The sequence below is a fragment of the Xiphophorus maculatus genome, chromosome 13 (assembly GCF_002775205.1).
Source record: "Xiphophorus maculatus strain JP 163 A chromosome 13, X_maculatus-5.0-male, whole genome shotgun sequence".
Lineage (NCBI taxonomy): Eukaryota > Metazoa > Chordata > Actinopteri > Cyprinodontiformes > Poeciliidae > Xiphophorus > Xiphophorus maculatus.
Genome location: NC_036455.1, coordinates 14,354,222 through 14,368,151, shown reverse-complemented (window position 1 = coordinate 14,368,151; position 13,930 = coordinate 14,354,222). Strand labels below are relative to the sequence as shown.

Below are 13,930 nucleotides of genomic sequence, written 5' to 3'. Positions count from 1 at the left end.
ACTAGCTTTCCATGCTGCAGCAGGAAGTGAGTGTCCTGGATGTTTTCATGCTGCAGCAACAGGAAGTGAGTCTCCTGGATGCTTTCATGCTGCAGCAACAGGAAGTGATTCTCCTGGATGTCTCCATGCTGCAGCAACAGGAAGTGATTCTCCTGGATGTCTCCATGCTGCTGCAGCAGGAAGTGATTCTCCTGGATGTCTCCATGCTGCTGCAGCAGGAAGTGAGTCTCCTGGATGCTTTCATGCTGCAGCAACAGGAAGTGATTCTCCTGGATGTCTCCATGCTGCAGCAACAGGAAGTGATTCTCCTGGATGTCTCCATGCTGCAGCAACAGGAAGTGATTCTCCTGGATGTCTCCATGCTGCTGCAGCAGGAAGTGATTCTCCTGGATGTCTCCATGCTGCTGCAGCAGAACATGAACAGATACAGATTAGCGCTGAGCTTCCTCTCTGGTTCCTGATGTTCTGGGTTCTGTTTCCATGTCAACTGCACAGGAAACGCTTTAAGGCCTCACCAGAGGAAAGATCCGCCTGCAGCAACATGTCTGATGTGTGTGTGTGTGTGTGTGTGTGTGTGTGTGTGTGTGTGTTCTTGTTTTTCCCCCTGCGTGGGGACATTGGCCTGATTCTATACCTACACGTGGGGACCTATTTACCCGTGGGGACCAAATTTGAGGTCCCCACCGGCACAACCCCATTTTGTAGCGTAAAATGGTGTATAAACATGCCTCGTGAAGTTTTCCAGGAAGTCCCCATGAACTTCATTTCAAGACAAAATTTGTGTGAGTGTTTAAGGCATGCGCTCATAGTGGTCACACAGAGTATTGCAGTCCCCTTTAGGCTAGGTGTTCTGGAAGTGTGCTTCACTTACTGCTCACTCTCTAGCCCCCCCTATTGGTCAGAAGGAGTTTTACAATTTAATGGCCAAATTAAACTTTAACTTTAAAAATCTAACTTTTTAAACTTAATTTCTTACAGTGTGGGATTATAGAGTATTTTTTTATGTAATTTATTTTAGTTTAATTTAAAGTGAAGTTTACCAATATTTACTTTTTTATTTAATTTATTGCACTTAGCTAAGCGCTGTGAAAACCTATTGAAACTCAAAGGCTTATTATGATTCTCCTCAGTAAATAAGCACCAATTTGGAGGCCTAAGAATATTCGAAAACTCAAACTTTGGAGACTGCCGAGGAAGATGGCAGCAGCTAAGAAAGCTCCGGAAATCGACAATTTTCTTTCACATTTATCTGGAATATACACCTCTCAATTTACCCGGATATAAATACATCTGACATGCTAAAACCTAAAGTATTTCTAAGAAGCCAGATATTAATAATTTACCGACGAAATGTCAAGCAACAACAAAGCTAACTATTTCAAAGGTGCAGTAACGAGAAGCAAGCTAGCAGCGAGGACCAGCCCCACGCCTGACCGCACTTCTGCTAACCTGTTGACAGACTTAAGCTGCACTGAAGAGAAACATACCGACCCCAACTTCATGGAAGAAATATGGAACATGAGCGCAACACTACAAATTGTTGCAGCAGATGTTGTCTCAATTAAAGAAAGAACTAAAGAGCTTAAAGACTCTGTGGAAAATATTCTAATTAGGCTGGGCGAGGTTGAACAGCGGGTGTTCCTCAACAGCACTCCCTAGAAATCTTTTTTTTAAAAATCTGTCCCCAAGCATTTTTCAATCAACAATCATGAACAGACAACAAACAAGCAGACATTACTCAGAACTAAATATTCATGTCTTTGACGTAGAAAAGTCCCTTCGTAAAGACTGAAACAGTAGCTAAACCAGAAATTAAATTAAAACTAATTTTAAAATCCCTAAAGAGAAACTACAATGTAGTATTTCACCCCATGTTCATTAGTCAAGTCAAACAGGTCATGTTTAGGCCTGCTTCGTAGGAATGATTTCCTGAAGAGTTCTGTGTTACAATATTAAGTGCAAAAGTTTTCTGCTAAACAAAATCCTTTATTTGCTCTTCGTTTTGTTTAAAGGTTATGCAGTGTTGTCCATTTTAAGTGGCTTACCCATACAAAATTTCATATGAATAAAAATCAAATTTCAAAGATGATAGATAGACTGTTACTGTTTAGTAGGCACTGTCAGTTAGGCTGAAAATGTCTCATGCCTGGTTCCCAAAAATGTATTTGGGAGCCAGGCATGACACTTGAAGTAGATTCCTGAGGTCAAACATTGTCAATGGCCTTCAACCAACACATCAAAGATGGGCTAACCCAAGTAAGATCTCGTAGTTCCTTATATATTCTTCTTGAAAGAAGAAATTATCTGTAAAAGCTAATTGAGATTTGACCAACACTCTATAAAGCACTTCATATTTATATCAATTAACAGCCTCTTGTAAATATTTCAATAACATATATGCTCAATATGATTGTACAAATTGGTATTATGTCTTTCTTAACTCCCCTCATCTTTTTCCAATGGTTTGCTCCACAAGCTCTTAAGTAGGCCATTGGTGACATTGTACCCTTTGGTCTCTCCAGGCCTGACAAGAAGATAACTGAAAGAAGGATTGGATTTGTTTGACTGACTCTGTTTAAGTTAGAGTTGTTAAAACAATAAACTGTAGCATTTTTGAACTTTTAATTCAAAGTGCTTGGTTGAAGACAAAGAATGGTTGAAGAAGAGGAATCAAGAATCAGCATGCTACTCAAGCAGGTTGACTGGCTCACATTTATGTATTTATTTATCCACATATAGTTTTCCTTATCTACAACAGCCCTCCACCCAGTTTCTCCACAATGGAGAAACTGGGTGGAGGCCATCTCACACACATCCTGAGATTTGATGTCCCCACCTCACCCATGCCCATCCCCCCTCAACATTCCCTCCATGGCTTGGAGGGAAACATGCTGAACTATAAAGTGTAGCATGTTTTAACTTTTAATGCAAAATGTTTGGTTGAAGATAAAGAATGGTGGGATAAGAGGAATCAGTATGCAAATTATTGTAATTTATATATTTATTAATCCACATAAAATTTCCGGATCTGCTGTAGCCCCTCCACCCACTTTCTCAGTAATGGCTGCCGTCTCACACACATCCTGAGATTTTAAGTTCCCACCTCACCCATGCCCATAACTCCTCAACATTCCCTCCATGGATTGGAGGGAAACATACTGTACTATAAAGTGCAGCATGTTTGAACTTTTAATGCAAAATGTTTGGTTGAAGATAAAGAATGGTGGGACAAGAGGAATCAAGAATCAGTATGCTACTCAAGGAGGTTGGTTGACTGGCTTACAATTCTTCAGTCTCTTTCTGCAAACCTTCCTAATTTATGTATTTATTTTTCCACATCCTAATTTTCTGATTTGCTATAGCCCCTCGCCAGTCTCTCTGTAATGGCTGCCATCTCACACACATCCTGAGATTTTGCGTCCCCACCTCACCCATGCCCATCCCCCCTCAACATTCCTCCATAGCTTGCTCTCAAACTTTGCAGATTTGACTGGTGTGGAACCTACAAAATGTCCATTACAAAGAATAATTTTTTCTCCTGACGCATTACTTTGGGAGATAATACAAGTTAAGTAATTAATTTCCTAGTTTTATAACTTAATTGATGCGCGGTAGAGTTGTGACGCCAAAGTTAAGGTGTCATTAGTTATTAACACAGGGCTGGGCCGTAAGCCTCAGCTAGCTGCTTTTTGCAACCAAGCAGGAACTCCGGCCTGTGCCGGAGTCTAAATCAAGCGCTCCTTTTTTGACTGCTGCACACCTGCACCGAAGGACGAGATTCAGACCTTCATGCTAACATCCGAGGAATGAGGAGCAAGCTAGCTAAAGAAAATGGTAAGATTATTGTTATTTTAATGGACTCCCGGTTATTATCTATTATATCACTCAGTCAGATATACTTTTAAATGTTGTTTAAACGTGTTGACCTGTAAAAACTGTTTCAATTGTGTTTCACTAGGATGGCTAGCTGACATTAGCCTAGCTACAGCTAATGAGAAGCATGCATGTTTTATTTTCAATTTATTGAGGTCCAGTCTTACAGCAAATAAATAGAAATAAAAGTGACAATTAACCAAAAAAAGGATAAGTTATTAAAATATGACTGCTCACAAAAATGACTCAAATGCAAAATAAAAAAAGCTAAGTTTGAAACATGCAAACTTAATAGAGCAGAAATCATGAAATATGCAATATTTTCAGTGGCCCTGCTTGTGTGATTGAAAAGAGTAATAACTTAAGAGTAATAACTTTTTACATGTGCTCTGAATTGAGAGACGATAGACATGAGGAGCTAAAACATGAGGCAGAAGTAAATGGATGCCTTGTGCATAAAGGTTGATTCTGCTGGGAAGGGAGCCTTCAGGCCACATTACACCAGACTACATCCTTTTTAAAATAATAAAGATTGGGATTTATGGGGTTTGGGGGGGGGGGTGTAGGAGTGGGGGAGGGTATATTAGGATGAATCAGGAGGTTTGAATTGGAAACTAACTTCAGCATCATAACTTTAGGTGGGGGGGGGGATCTGTTTTGGCAAAATTAATTTCAGGCCTTTGACACTGACTTATAATCATTGAATGCTTTTTTTTTTCCTGGAAAATGCCAACCAGAGAAGTAGATCCAGTGATAGGAGTGACGGTGGAGTAGAGTCTACACCCAGCTGTTCCAGTTTAAAAGGTGAATTATCTCAGGGAAAGATGCATTAGCCCACAATGTTTTTCCCACATTTAAGTTGTTTTGCATTAGTGTTTCCATTAAATCAATATAATGCGAGTTATAACTGCTCAGGTGAGAGAAGGGAGGTGTGACAAGAAGTCTATTAAAATTATAATTTTTTTAACATGATTTTAGTTGCCTAGAAGAAGCTACCACAATATCAGTTAATGTTTGATTTAAGACTACCAAGTCAGGTTTTTCTTAAACAAAGAAAAGGCTCAGCACATCTGTCGGTGATTTTACTTCAAATGCCAGTTGTTTCTAAATGTCCAAGGAAATAGAGATTTGTGTTAGGGGGGAAGCTTTGGTAGAACCCAGGTCAACTGCTTTCCTTTTTGCATTCGACCATTGTTGACTTGCTATAACTTTGATAATTTTATTTAATAACCCTTAGTCTAGTTGTTCCAATCTTGAGTATTAAATTGAAAAAGTTAGAAATTTTAAAGAATTGCTGAAATTATTGAATACTGCAGGTCGGATATTTATTTCTAATCCCAAATTTAACATTTGTAACCTAGTGATAAGACCCAGAAATATTTTGAGAAGACCAAATATAGGAGATGCAGAGCCTCTGAATTGTTTTAAGGTGATATTAACTTTTTTTCTTTTTAAATTTCAGCTACAGATGAGACATTTGGGCTTGATCCAGAGCAGAGGCAAATGGTAAGTGTGCCTATGAATAAGTTCAAAGGATGTGACAGTATTTCAGTTTCATTCTAGCTCACATGTACTCTTCATACTGCATAGCTAATTTAAATATTGTTCTAAATTAAAGTCTGGAAAAGTTGCTGCCCAGTTGTCTTCACCAATGAACATGTGCATTAGTATTTACAAATCCTACAGTGGGGAAAGTTATTTTTGCTGTAGAGAAGTGGCAAAAATGTTGTTATGCAGAGAAATGCTTGAAGAAGATCATTTTGATATAAGCTTGTCGTATTGAGTTTGGGAGGAATGCTGTATCTTGACAATATGTCTCCATCCAAGTTGGCACCTTGTGTTTAACATGTCTGGATCATAGATGATGACTGAAATCAGGCCTGTTAAGAATTCTCAGATTTTCAAAATATTGTGAAAATTTTTTAATACCCCAGTGATTCACTTCTACTTATTTTAACTGATTATAAAGGCTGATGTCCTGCACAGATGTTTTCCTGTTCCACCACACTTGACTCAAATTAATGGATCATTAACAAATGTTTTATAACAAGCTATTGGAGAATGATTTGATTTGAATGAAGTGTGCTGTAGCAACCCCTAAACCCTGGGAGTTGCTGATTCTTGACTTAAAGTTTCACCTGGATGCATCATTCTCAATGTGGTCAGGTGCCAGTTCGATCTGGGGCCTGTGTCTCCAATTTGTTTAATTTCACAGATGTGGACATTTACAATGCTTGTTTTCTGTGTTTTATAGGATCAAACACGTCAAGCTCGTCGCCTGCAGAAACTTAAAGCCCATCACAATAAATGTGAGGCTCATCACAAGAAGCTCGTCACAAAGTTGCCTTTGCTTTGTTGCATAAAGGCAACAAATGAAGTGAGGGAGAACACGTCTTTTCTCCATCAGAAGGGCTTAATGGTTAGTTTTGCTTCACCTTTTTCTTGATGTACCCAGAGATGAGAACTGTTAGTAAATGTACCATTGTATGGGTGGCTTGAGCTGTTTTGACAGTATTATTGTACAAATATCAAGAAAATCTTCTTGCAAATTTCTTAATACTTACTATAATTATGTAATCAACACAAATTCATAGCTATCTTTAATGCTGGATAAAAACGTCTTTCAATTTTTAAAAGTTTTGTGAAACAAAAATACTGTCAGTTATTACAAGATTTCTAGTGTCCAACATCACGATGCAGACGCTGCTTATCAGAGAAGAAATACATTTGGTGGTATTTGGCTGCTTTGCAAAATCATGTAACCTGAAACTTTAAACTGTGCACAGGAGCTTTCTTTGAGGGGGACTCACCTTGTCAGTCAATTCAAATTTATTTAGTGTCTATTACAATACAAGTTGTCACTAGATGCTTCCCAGAGACCCAGACATGGACTAATCAGGACTAAACCCAAAATACTCTGAAGCATTTATTATCTTCCAGTCTATGAAATTCCAATGGCCTGTCAAGTTGAAGTATAAAATAAATGTGCATAGTTTCAGTGTCATCTAATCTAAATTTAGTAGGTTAGATTAGGTGGTAATGGATACCAAAATCCAAAAGTAATTGGCCATGGTGTCTGATTTTTAACTGTCACATTTGAACACAGCAGAATATTAGCTTTAGGTATATTTGTAACAAATCTGGGTGGATCACTTCATGGTTTGTATTAAATCTGTAAGCAAGGCATTTGCTTTATTTATCCTCTCACCCACTCTATTAAGTACTGCGCTGTCATATTATACACCATGAAATGCAGAATCTCCAGTGTAATCTGAAGGAGCCTGTGCACTTTTGGGGCTGTTAGTATGTGACATCTTTGGGATTTCTAAATACCTTGATTCAGTAGAAGTTAACTGTAGCTCTGTATTAAATTGTAACAGTTCATTTAGGCATGGACACATTTTAATTGTTAAACTTATAATTTTTTGGAGTCAAAACAGTCATCCGATGAGAGCGACGATACCATCATCCTTGGTCCAACACCAACTGAAGGGGACATGAGCGTGCCTGAGCTTACAAGAACTGACAGTGTGATTGTAAGTTTATTTATAAATATCATAGTCCAACCTAATGTTAAGACTCACTTAGGTTAGAAATTCTATTTTTTCGTAGTATTTAAAACCAAACTATCCAAGAACTCAGTTAGTCGCCATGTGCTGGTAAATCTGTCACTTTTTGAGGATGCTTAAAAATGTTGGAAAAACATTTGAGCTAACAAGCACCAAAAAAATGTAAAAGAAATCATACTAGTATTGGGAGTATTTCTTTTTTAATGAACTTTTTAAAACTAGTTGTAGATATTTCACTTCTTCTGATTTGTTTATATGTTTGAGAAATAATCTGAAAGTAATTTCTCTCTTTTTAAAAAAAATAATTTTAGCTAAACAAACAAATGCTTTGCTACTCAGAAGCATCTCTATCAAGTTCTGACATCACTGAGGAAGAGTATGTTCCCGATTCTGAGGAATCTGAGAGTGGCAGTCTAAACGACAGTGACAGTTCAGTAGACATTAAACAGCTCAAGAAGAGGAAGAAAAGAGCCCAGAAAAATACTTCTTCTCTGGAAGTCCAACCACTCAAGAGAATGCGTGTGACCACTTCTAGTTCCTTGACTGCAAAAGATCCTGGAGAATCTTCTTCAACTGATGCAAAAGATCCTGGAGAATCTTCTTCAACTGATGCAAAAGATCCTGGAGAATCTTCTTCACTTGATGTGACAGTCATGACCTTGAAGAAGAAGGGAGATGGCAGTAGGGCTTACAATAAAAGGTACTTTTGTGCATTTTGTAGCAAACCTTACAGCAAAATGGCACGTCATCTAGAAGCAAAACACAGTGATATACCAGAAGTGGAAAGTGCACTGAAATGCCCCAAAGGTTCTAGAGAACGACTGCTGCAGTTGTCCTTGATAAGAAACAAAGGAAACCGTGCCCATAATAATAAAGTCATTAAAGAGGGAAAAGGAATGCTCATTCCCCGCCAACAATGCACTAAATCTGCAAAAGCTGGTGATTACTTGCATTGCATCAACTGCGAGGGTTACCTCAAGCGGAAATCCTTGTGGAGGCATATGCAGAGGTGTTATCTCAGTCAAAAAGTCAAAGGACTGAAGCCAGGAACATCTCGAGTCCAAGCCATTTGCAAATATGCAGAGCCAGTACCAGACAGCGTCAATGCACAGTTTTGGAAACTAATACGTGACATGCACCATGATGATGTAGCAAAAGTTGTCCAAAGTGAGAAGTGCATCTTGAAATTTGGAGAACATTTGTTCAACAAACATGGTCAAGATGTTACAAGACACGAATACATCCGACAGAAGATGCGCGAAACCGCACGAGTTGTTCTGCAAGGGAAGAAAGATGGCAAGTTGGAGACGCTCCCAGACTTCTTTGTGCCAGCTAACTTCCCTCATGTTATAGATGCAGTTAAGAAAGTGGCTGGCTTGGATGAAAGAACAAACGTCTTCAAAACGCCATCTTTAGCACTCAAGTTGGGTCACAACCTCAAGAAAGTGGCAAATGTTCTTGAATGTGAGGCTATGATCTCAGGCGATGAGAATACCATTCACAATGTGCGAATTTTCAAACAAATCTGTGAGACCAGATGGAGCGAGTGTGTCTCTTCCCATGCTCTTAGGACTTTGAATGAGGCTAAGTGGAATGCTCCTCAGCTTATTCCCTTTGCTGAAGACGTTAGGAAAATGCACCAGTATCTTGACACAAAAAGGATGGAGTGCCAGAGGAACCTGAAGGAAGAAGCTGTAAAGAAGAACTGGGCTGAACTTGCCAAGATCACGCTTTGTGAGGTGATAATATTCAACCGGAGAAGAGAGGGAGAAGTATCCAAGATGCCACTGAACGCTTTCACCTTGAGAGATACCTCTGTCACCCATCCAGATGTGGAGCTTGCTTTGTCAGAACTTGAAAAGAAGCTGTGTAAACACTTCCAGCGAATTGAGATAAAAGGCAAACGTGGCCGAAAGGTTCCCATTCTCCTAACTCCTAATATGGCATCATCAATGGAGTTGCTTGTCCAAAATCGCCGCAATTGTGACGTGTTGGATGAGAATCCATACATGTTCGGGAGACCACAGACTCTCAATCACTTCAGAGGATCGGATATTATTCGTGAGATGGCTCAAAACTGTGGAGCAAAACACCCTGGAGCATTGTCCTCAACCAAACTGAGGAAGCACATGGCCACCATGTCAAAGGTACTTAACCTAAAGGACAATGAAATGGACGACCTAGCTGACTTCCTTGGCCATGACATTAGAGTTCATCGTCAGTATTATAGATTGCCTGAAGGGACATTACAGTTGGCAAAAATCAGTAAAGTGTTGCTGGCACTAGAAAGAGGACAGCTCTCCCACTTCAAAGGAAGAAATCTGGATGAAATCAGCATTGATCCACAAGGTAAATTGGTATATTTTTTTGTGAAGATTTAATTTGACCCCCTGGCATGGCACGTTTTATTTATTTTGATTTTGACTTTGTAAATAAAAAAAAAGATGACATCTATAAAAGTTTGAGTGTCAGACATTGACAACAGTAGGAAGAAGTAGCTCAGCAGGCATTTTTTATATTACATATTCTAATTCTTGTAGTTTTTTTGTTTGCTTGTTTTAATCTTTGGGAAATTCAATCATAATTTCCCATTGTAAATTGCTCACTTGAATGGCCATAGAACAAGGAAAAGCGCTAAGACTGTGCTGACAGCATATGCAATGCTTCATAGTTTAATATGATGGATATTTGTTACTTCATTTTTCAGAGAAAATGTCTGTGGACAGTGGATCAGACACTGAAGAAGAGGTTGACTCAGCTGAGAGGGATGCTGATACTTCATCTTCCAGATCACCAGATGTGGATGGCAACAAAAAAGTAGAAAATGGTGAGGAATCACAAATACATTGATTTCTGCCTTTTGTACAATCTGTTGTCAAGACAGCAGTGCACTTTTAGATTTGTGCTTAGGCATTTTAACTTACTCTCTAGTCTATTATATATAATATATTTCGATTACATAAAATAGATTTTTAGAATAATTGTCAGAAAACCACAAGGTTAAGCTGTTGCCATCTTGTTTCTCACCTGGAAGTTGGAAACCAGATTTTATGACATTAAGTTGACTGACTATATCACATCCATCACTGCCAGGGATGTGGACATGTGAAAAAGTGCTTCCATGACACTTTAGTGAATTTGGGGATTATCGAATCCCCTGAAAAAACACCTCTTGGAATTATAAAAATGGTTTACTCGACATTAAGAAGTTTTTTCAAATAAGTGCCGTTTCCATTACAAGATCTTTTTTTTTTTTTTTTTACATTTGATGGATAGATAGAGGTCATGGAAATGAGTCTGATAGTTTCATCCATAAAAGGAGAAATGTTTTAAAAAGTGTTGCTAACAGGGCCAAACTAAATGTTGACGGTAAAAATTAGATAATTACAATACCAGCAGCTTTTGATTTAGTGCTGTTAAGAAATTAGTACAAAGTTAAACTGTTAAGCTAATTATTTGAAATGCTTGTATAAAGTAAACATACTGACTGCTTACACTGTTGAATACGCTTTTACTTAATATACCTTTGTTTAGGTCAATTTGGGGTGACCAGGAGATGCACCACTGAAGTTGGACAAAGCAATGATCTGCCCTCAGCAAAAGGTAAGAATATTTATAAGCGTGAAGAAAATGAGATTGTAGATTTCTGATAAATATTGAACCTTTAGAGGCCACTGTCCTCTATCATTACTCTTTTTCATGTATGTCATTTTTGGGTTCTGTCATTTATACAAATTTTCAATGTACTCTGTAACTGATAATTTTGTCCAATATTTTGAGATTTCTTTGGTTTAACAGAGAGGTCAGATGACGAGGTACTGGCAGACATGGAAGTCTCTGGCAACTCCAACACGACTAACGGTAGTTTCTCTTCCTCCTTGGAGATTATCAATGAGCAGAAGCTTTAAAAATGTTGCCAGACACATCTTTCAAACTGAAGAATTTATCTGACTGCAAATTTTTATTATAAAGAAATTATAACCACCGGGTCTAATGTCTCAACTCCTGTTCCTCCTGCAAGCCAGGCTTGAGAACATGTAAACCTTTAGTTATTTTTTACACATTTAGTGTTCATTGAATATTTCACATTATCAGGTGTAAACCTATTTCCAATATTTCCTTAATTTTTTTTATTGAACTAAACAAATGGGTAAATAATGAACATTTCACAGCACTGTCTGTGTGGTGTCAAAATTAGGCTTCCTCATTTTATAATCTCATGAGGATCACATGATATCTCTACATATAAAACTTTAGAATAGCTCAATTTTCATTTGACTGCATACCCTCAAGCAAAAGTTTGGTTTTACTTCTTCTCCCCCTTCTCTCTTATTGCCACCTTGAACTGTCTTCAAACAGCAAACTAACTAGACTGATCAAAGGTAGTTTGGGTGATTATTTTAATCTTTCTGTTTAACTGCACCTATAAAATATTTCCAAAACCTATAGTGCTAGGAGAACTTATCAGGCCCTGCGAGTTTTCCCAGTTTGGACTCTGTGACAAAGGGAGATTTAAGTTTTATCCATTAGAGAGCCCCGCTTATGTTGATGCTCTCTTAACGTAGGCTCACCGAGTTTCCAGCCACCATCAAATCACTCAAAATCTTCCTTTTGGTGAAGTGTTTTTGAAATGGATGATATTTTAAACAATTTTGTCGTATTTTTTGAACATCCCCTTGACCTTAATTATTTATGCTTGTGAAGTATTTTGTACAATTAATTCTCTCTTGTACCTGCTGATGCTTCTATAAAGGATGGGGAGATTTATGTGTTCTCTCACTACCAGTTGTCAGCTTCAACAGTGACAACTATTGGAGCTGACAGCTGACCCTTAAATATGAAATAATGCTTTACTACAGCTGTAGTAAAGAAATGTTTTCATGATAGCTTTATAACTTGCTCTGTCATACAGACTGAAACATTTTTTCATTGAAGAATACTTAAGTGCCCCTAATTATTTTTCAGGCCCACCACAAAAGAAGAGACTGAAGTGGAACCAAGAAGAAATCCAGGCAGTGGAGAAAACACTCATGGACTGTATTGACTCTGGAAAGGTTCCTGGGAAAGCCCAGTGTATGAAGTGCATTGAAACCTCACCAGTAGCCCTCAAGGACAGGACATGGCAAGGGATTAAATTCTATGTGAAAAATCGCATAGATGCATTAAAACGAGAGACTTTCAAAAGAAGGTAAGCGTTGACCTTTTTGTTACTGTGAAAGAAAACGGATCATTTGTTAGTGCCATTACCACGCCGATTCTGTTTGGAGTTTCTGCCGGTTTTGAAGTTTTGAGACAGCTGCAGTCAAGTTTTGTAATGCAAGTATGTATGCATACTGTATGTTCATGTTTATGGATACATATCAATGAATACATTTCATTTTAGTACATGCATGTTGGATTGTATGTATATTTTTTGCAACAAGATACTGGAAGTTATGCAATAAAATGGTTCACATAGAACCAGAAAATGTAGTCCATTATTGATGGTTGGCATTAAGCATGTTACCAGGTACTTAAAAATAACATTAAACAAAAACAAATCTGATATAACACAGTTTATTGACTTAAAAGAACTAGGATTGCTCATATTTGACAAACTGTGTTCCCAAAAATTACACAGTGCCACCTGGTGGTAGTTGGTGATGGACATGTCCCCACATGGAGCCAAAAACCTGACAGATTTTTGATTTTCTAAATTTGATTAATTTTTATGTTAAAGATTATATTTCATGTTCCAATATCCCTAAAAAAAATCCAAACCTAAAACCAAGCCTTTAGCTCATTTAGAAAGTTGGGTCCCCACGTGTAACCACCTAGTCACTCGCCAAAACAAGTCCTCACGTTTCGGGAAATACAAGTAGGTGTGTGTGTGTGTGTGTGTGTGTGTGTGTGTGTGTGTGTGTGTTCTCTACCCCCACAGCAGCAGTAGGAAGTGAAACTCAGAATATATTCAGATTATCGATCGTCTGGCTCTCAGTGGGAGTTTCGTCTGATGGAGGTAAAGAAACGTCTCCAACTTCTGAACAAACGTCATCTGATCTAAAAACGTCTCCAGAATCCTGGTGAGGTTTCATCCTCCTCCACAACCTGCAGAAACTCCAATGAAACCATAAATCATAACCACAGACAAACAGGTTTTCATCACTTTTCTAATAAATTGCTCTAAAAGTAGAAGCGGTGATTTCTCCGGAGGAATCTGCTCGAACATGAAGCCATTAAGCAATAATTAGATCCATTATGAATCAACTGATTTCCTGCTGATTAACCAAAACCAACAGAAAATGAAACATGATCTGCAGCCTGTTATCACTCATCACCAGGAGAGCATCCAGCTGGAATCACCCAGGCTGTTTACTGTCTCCACATGCAGGAGGGCAAAGAGCCGCTTCTCCTGACGCCATTTAAGGAAAATTATCATCATTTCTGCAATTTTCTCAGAATTTCCCCCAGTAAAGTTATTCACGAAGCATTCAGGCCTTAAAGGGGCA

The 13,930-nt window shown here is 38.3% G+C and overlaps 1 protein-coding gene across 1 annotated transcript; it reads left to right on the top strand.

The window, feature by feature from the left end:
- The first annotated feature begins 1,035 nt into the window (after positions 1-1,035).
- Positions 1,036-13,294, top strand: LOC111610522. The gene is made up of 10 exons (XM_023344943.1): positions 1,036-3,834; positions 4,611-4,677; positions 5,336-5,379; positions 6,128-6,292; positions 7,305-7,409; positions 7,754-9,791; positions 10,150-10,269; positions 10,977-11,045; positions 11,223-11,303; positions 12,408-13,294. The coding sequence occupies exons 1-10, from the start codon at positions 3,832-3,834 to the stop codon at positions 12,632-12,634; spliced, it is 2,919 nt and encodes a 972-aa protein (XP_023200711.1). The 5' UTR covers positions 1,036-3,831; the 3' UTR covers positions 12,635-13,294.
- The last annotated feature ends 636 nt before the right edge of the window (positions 13,295-13,930 follow it).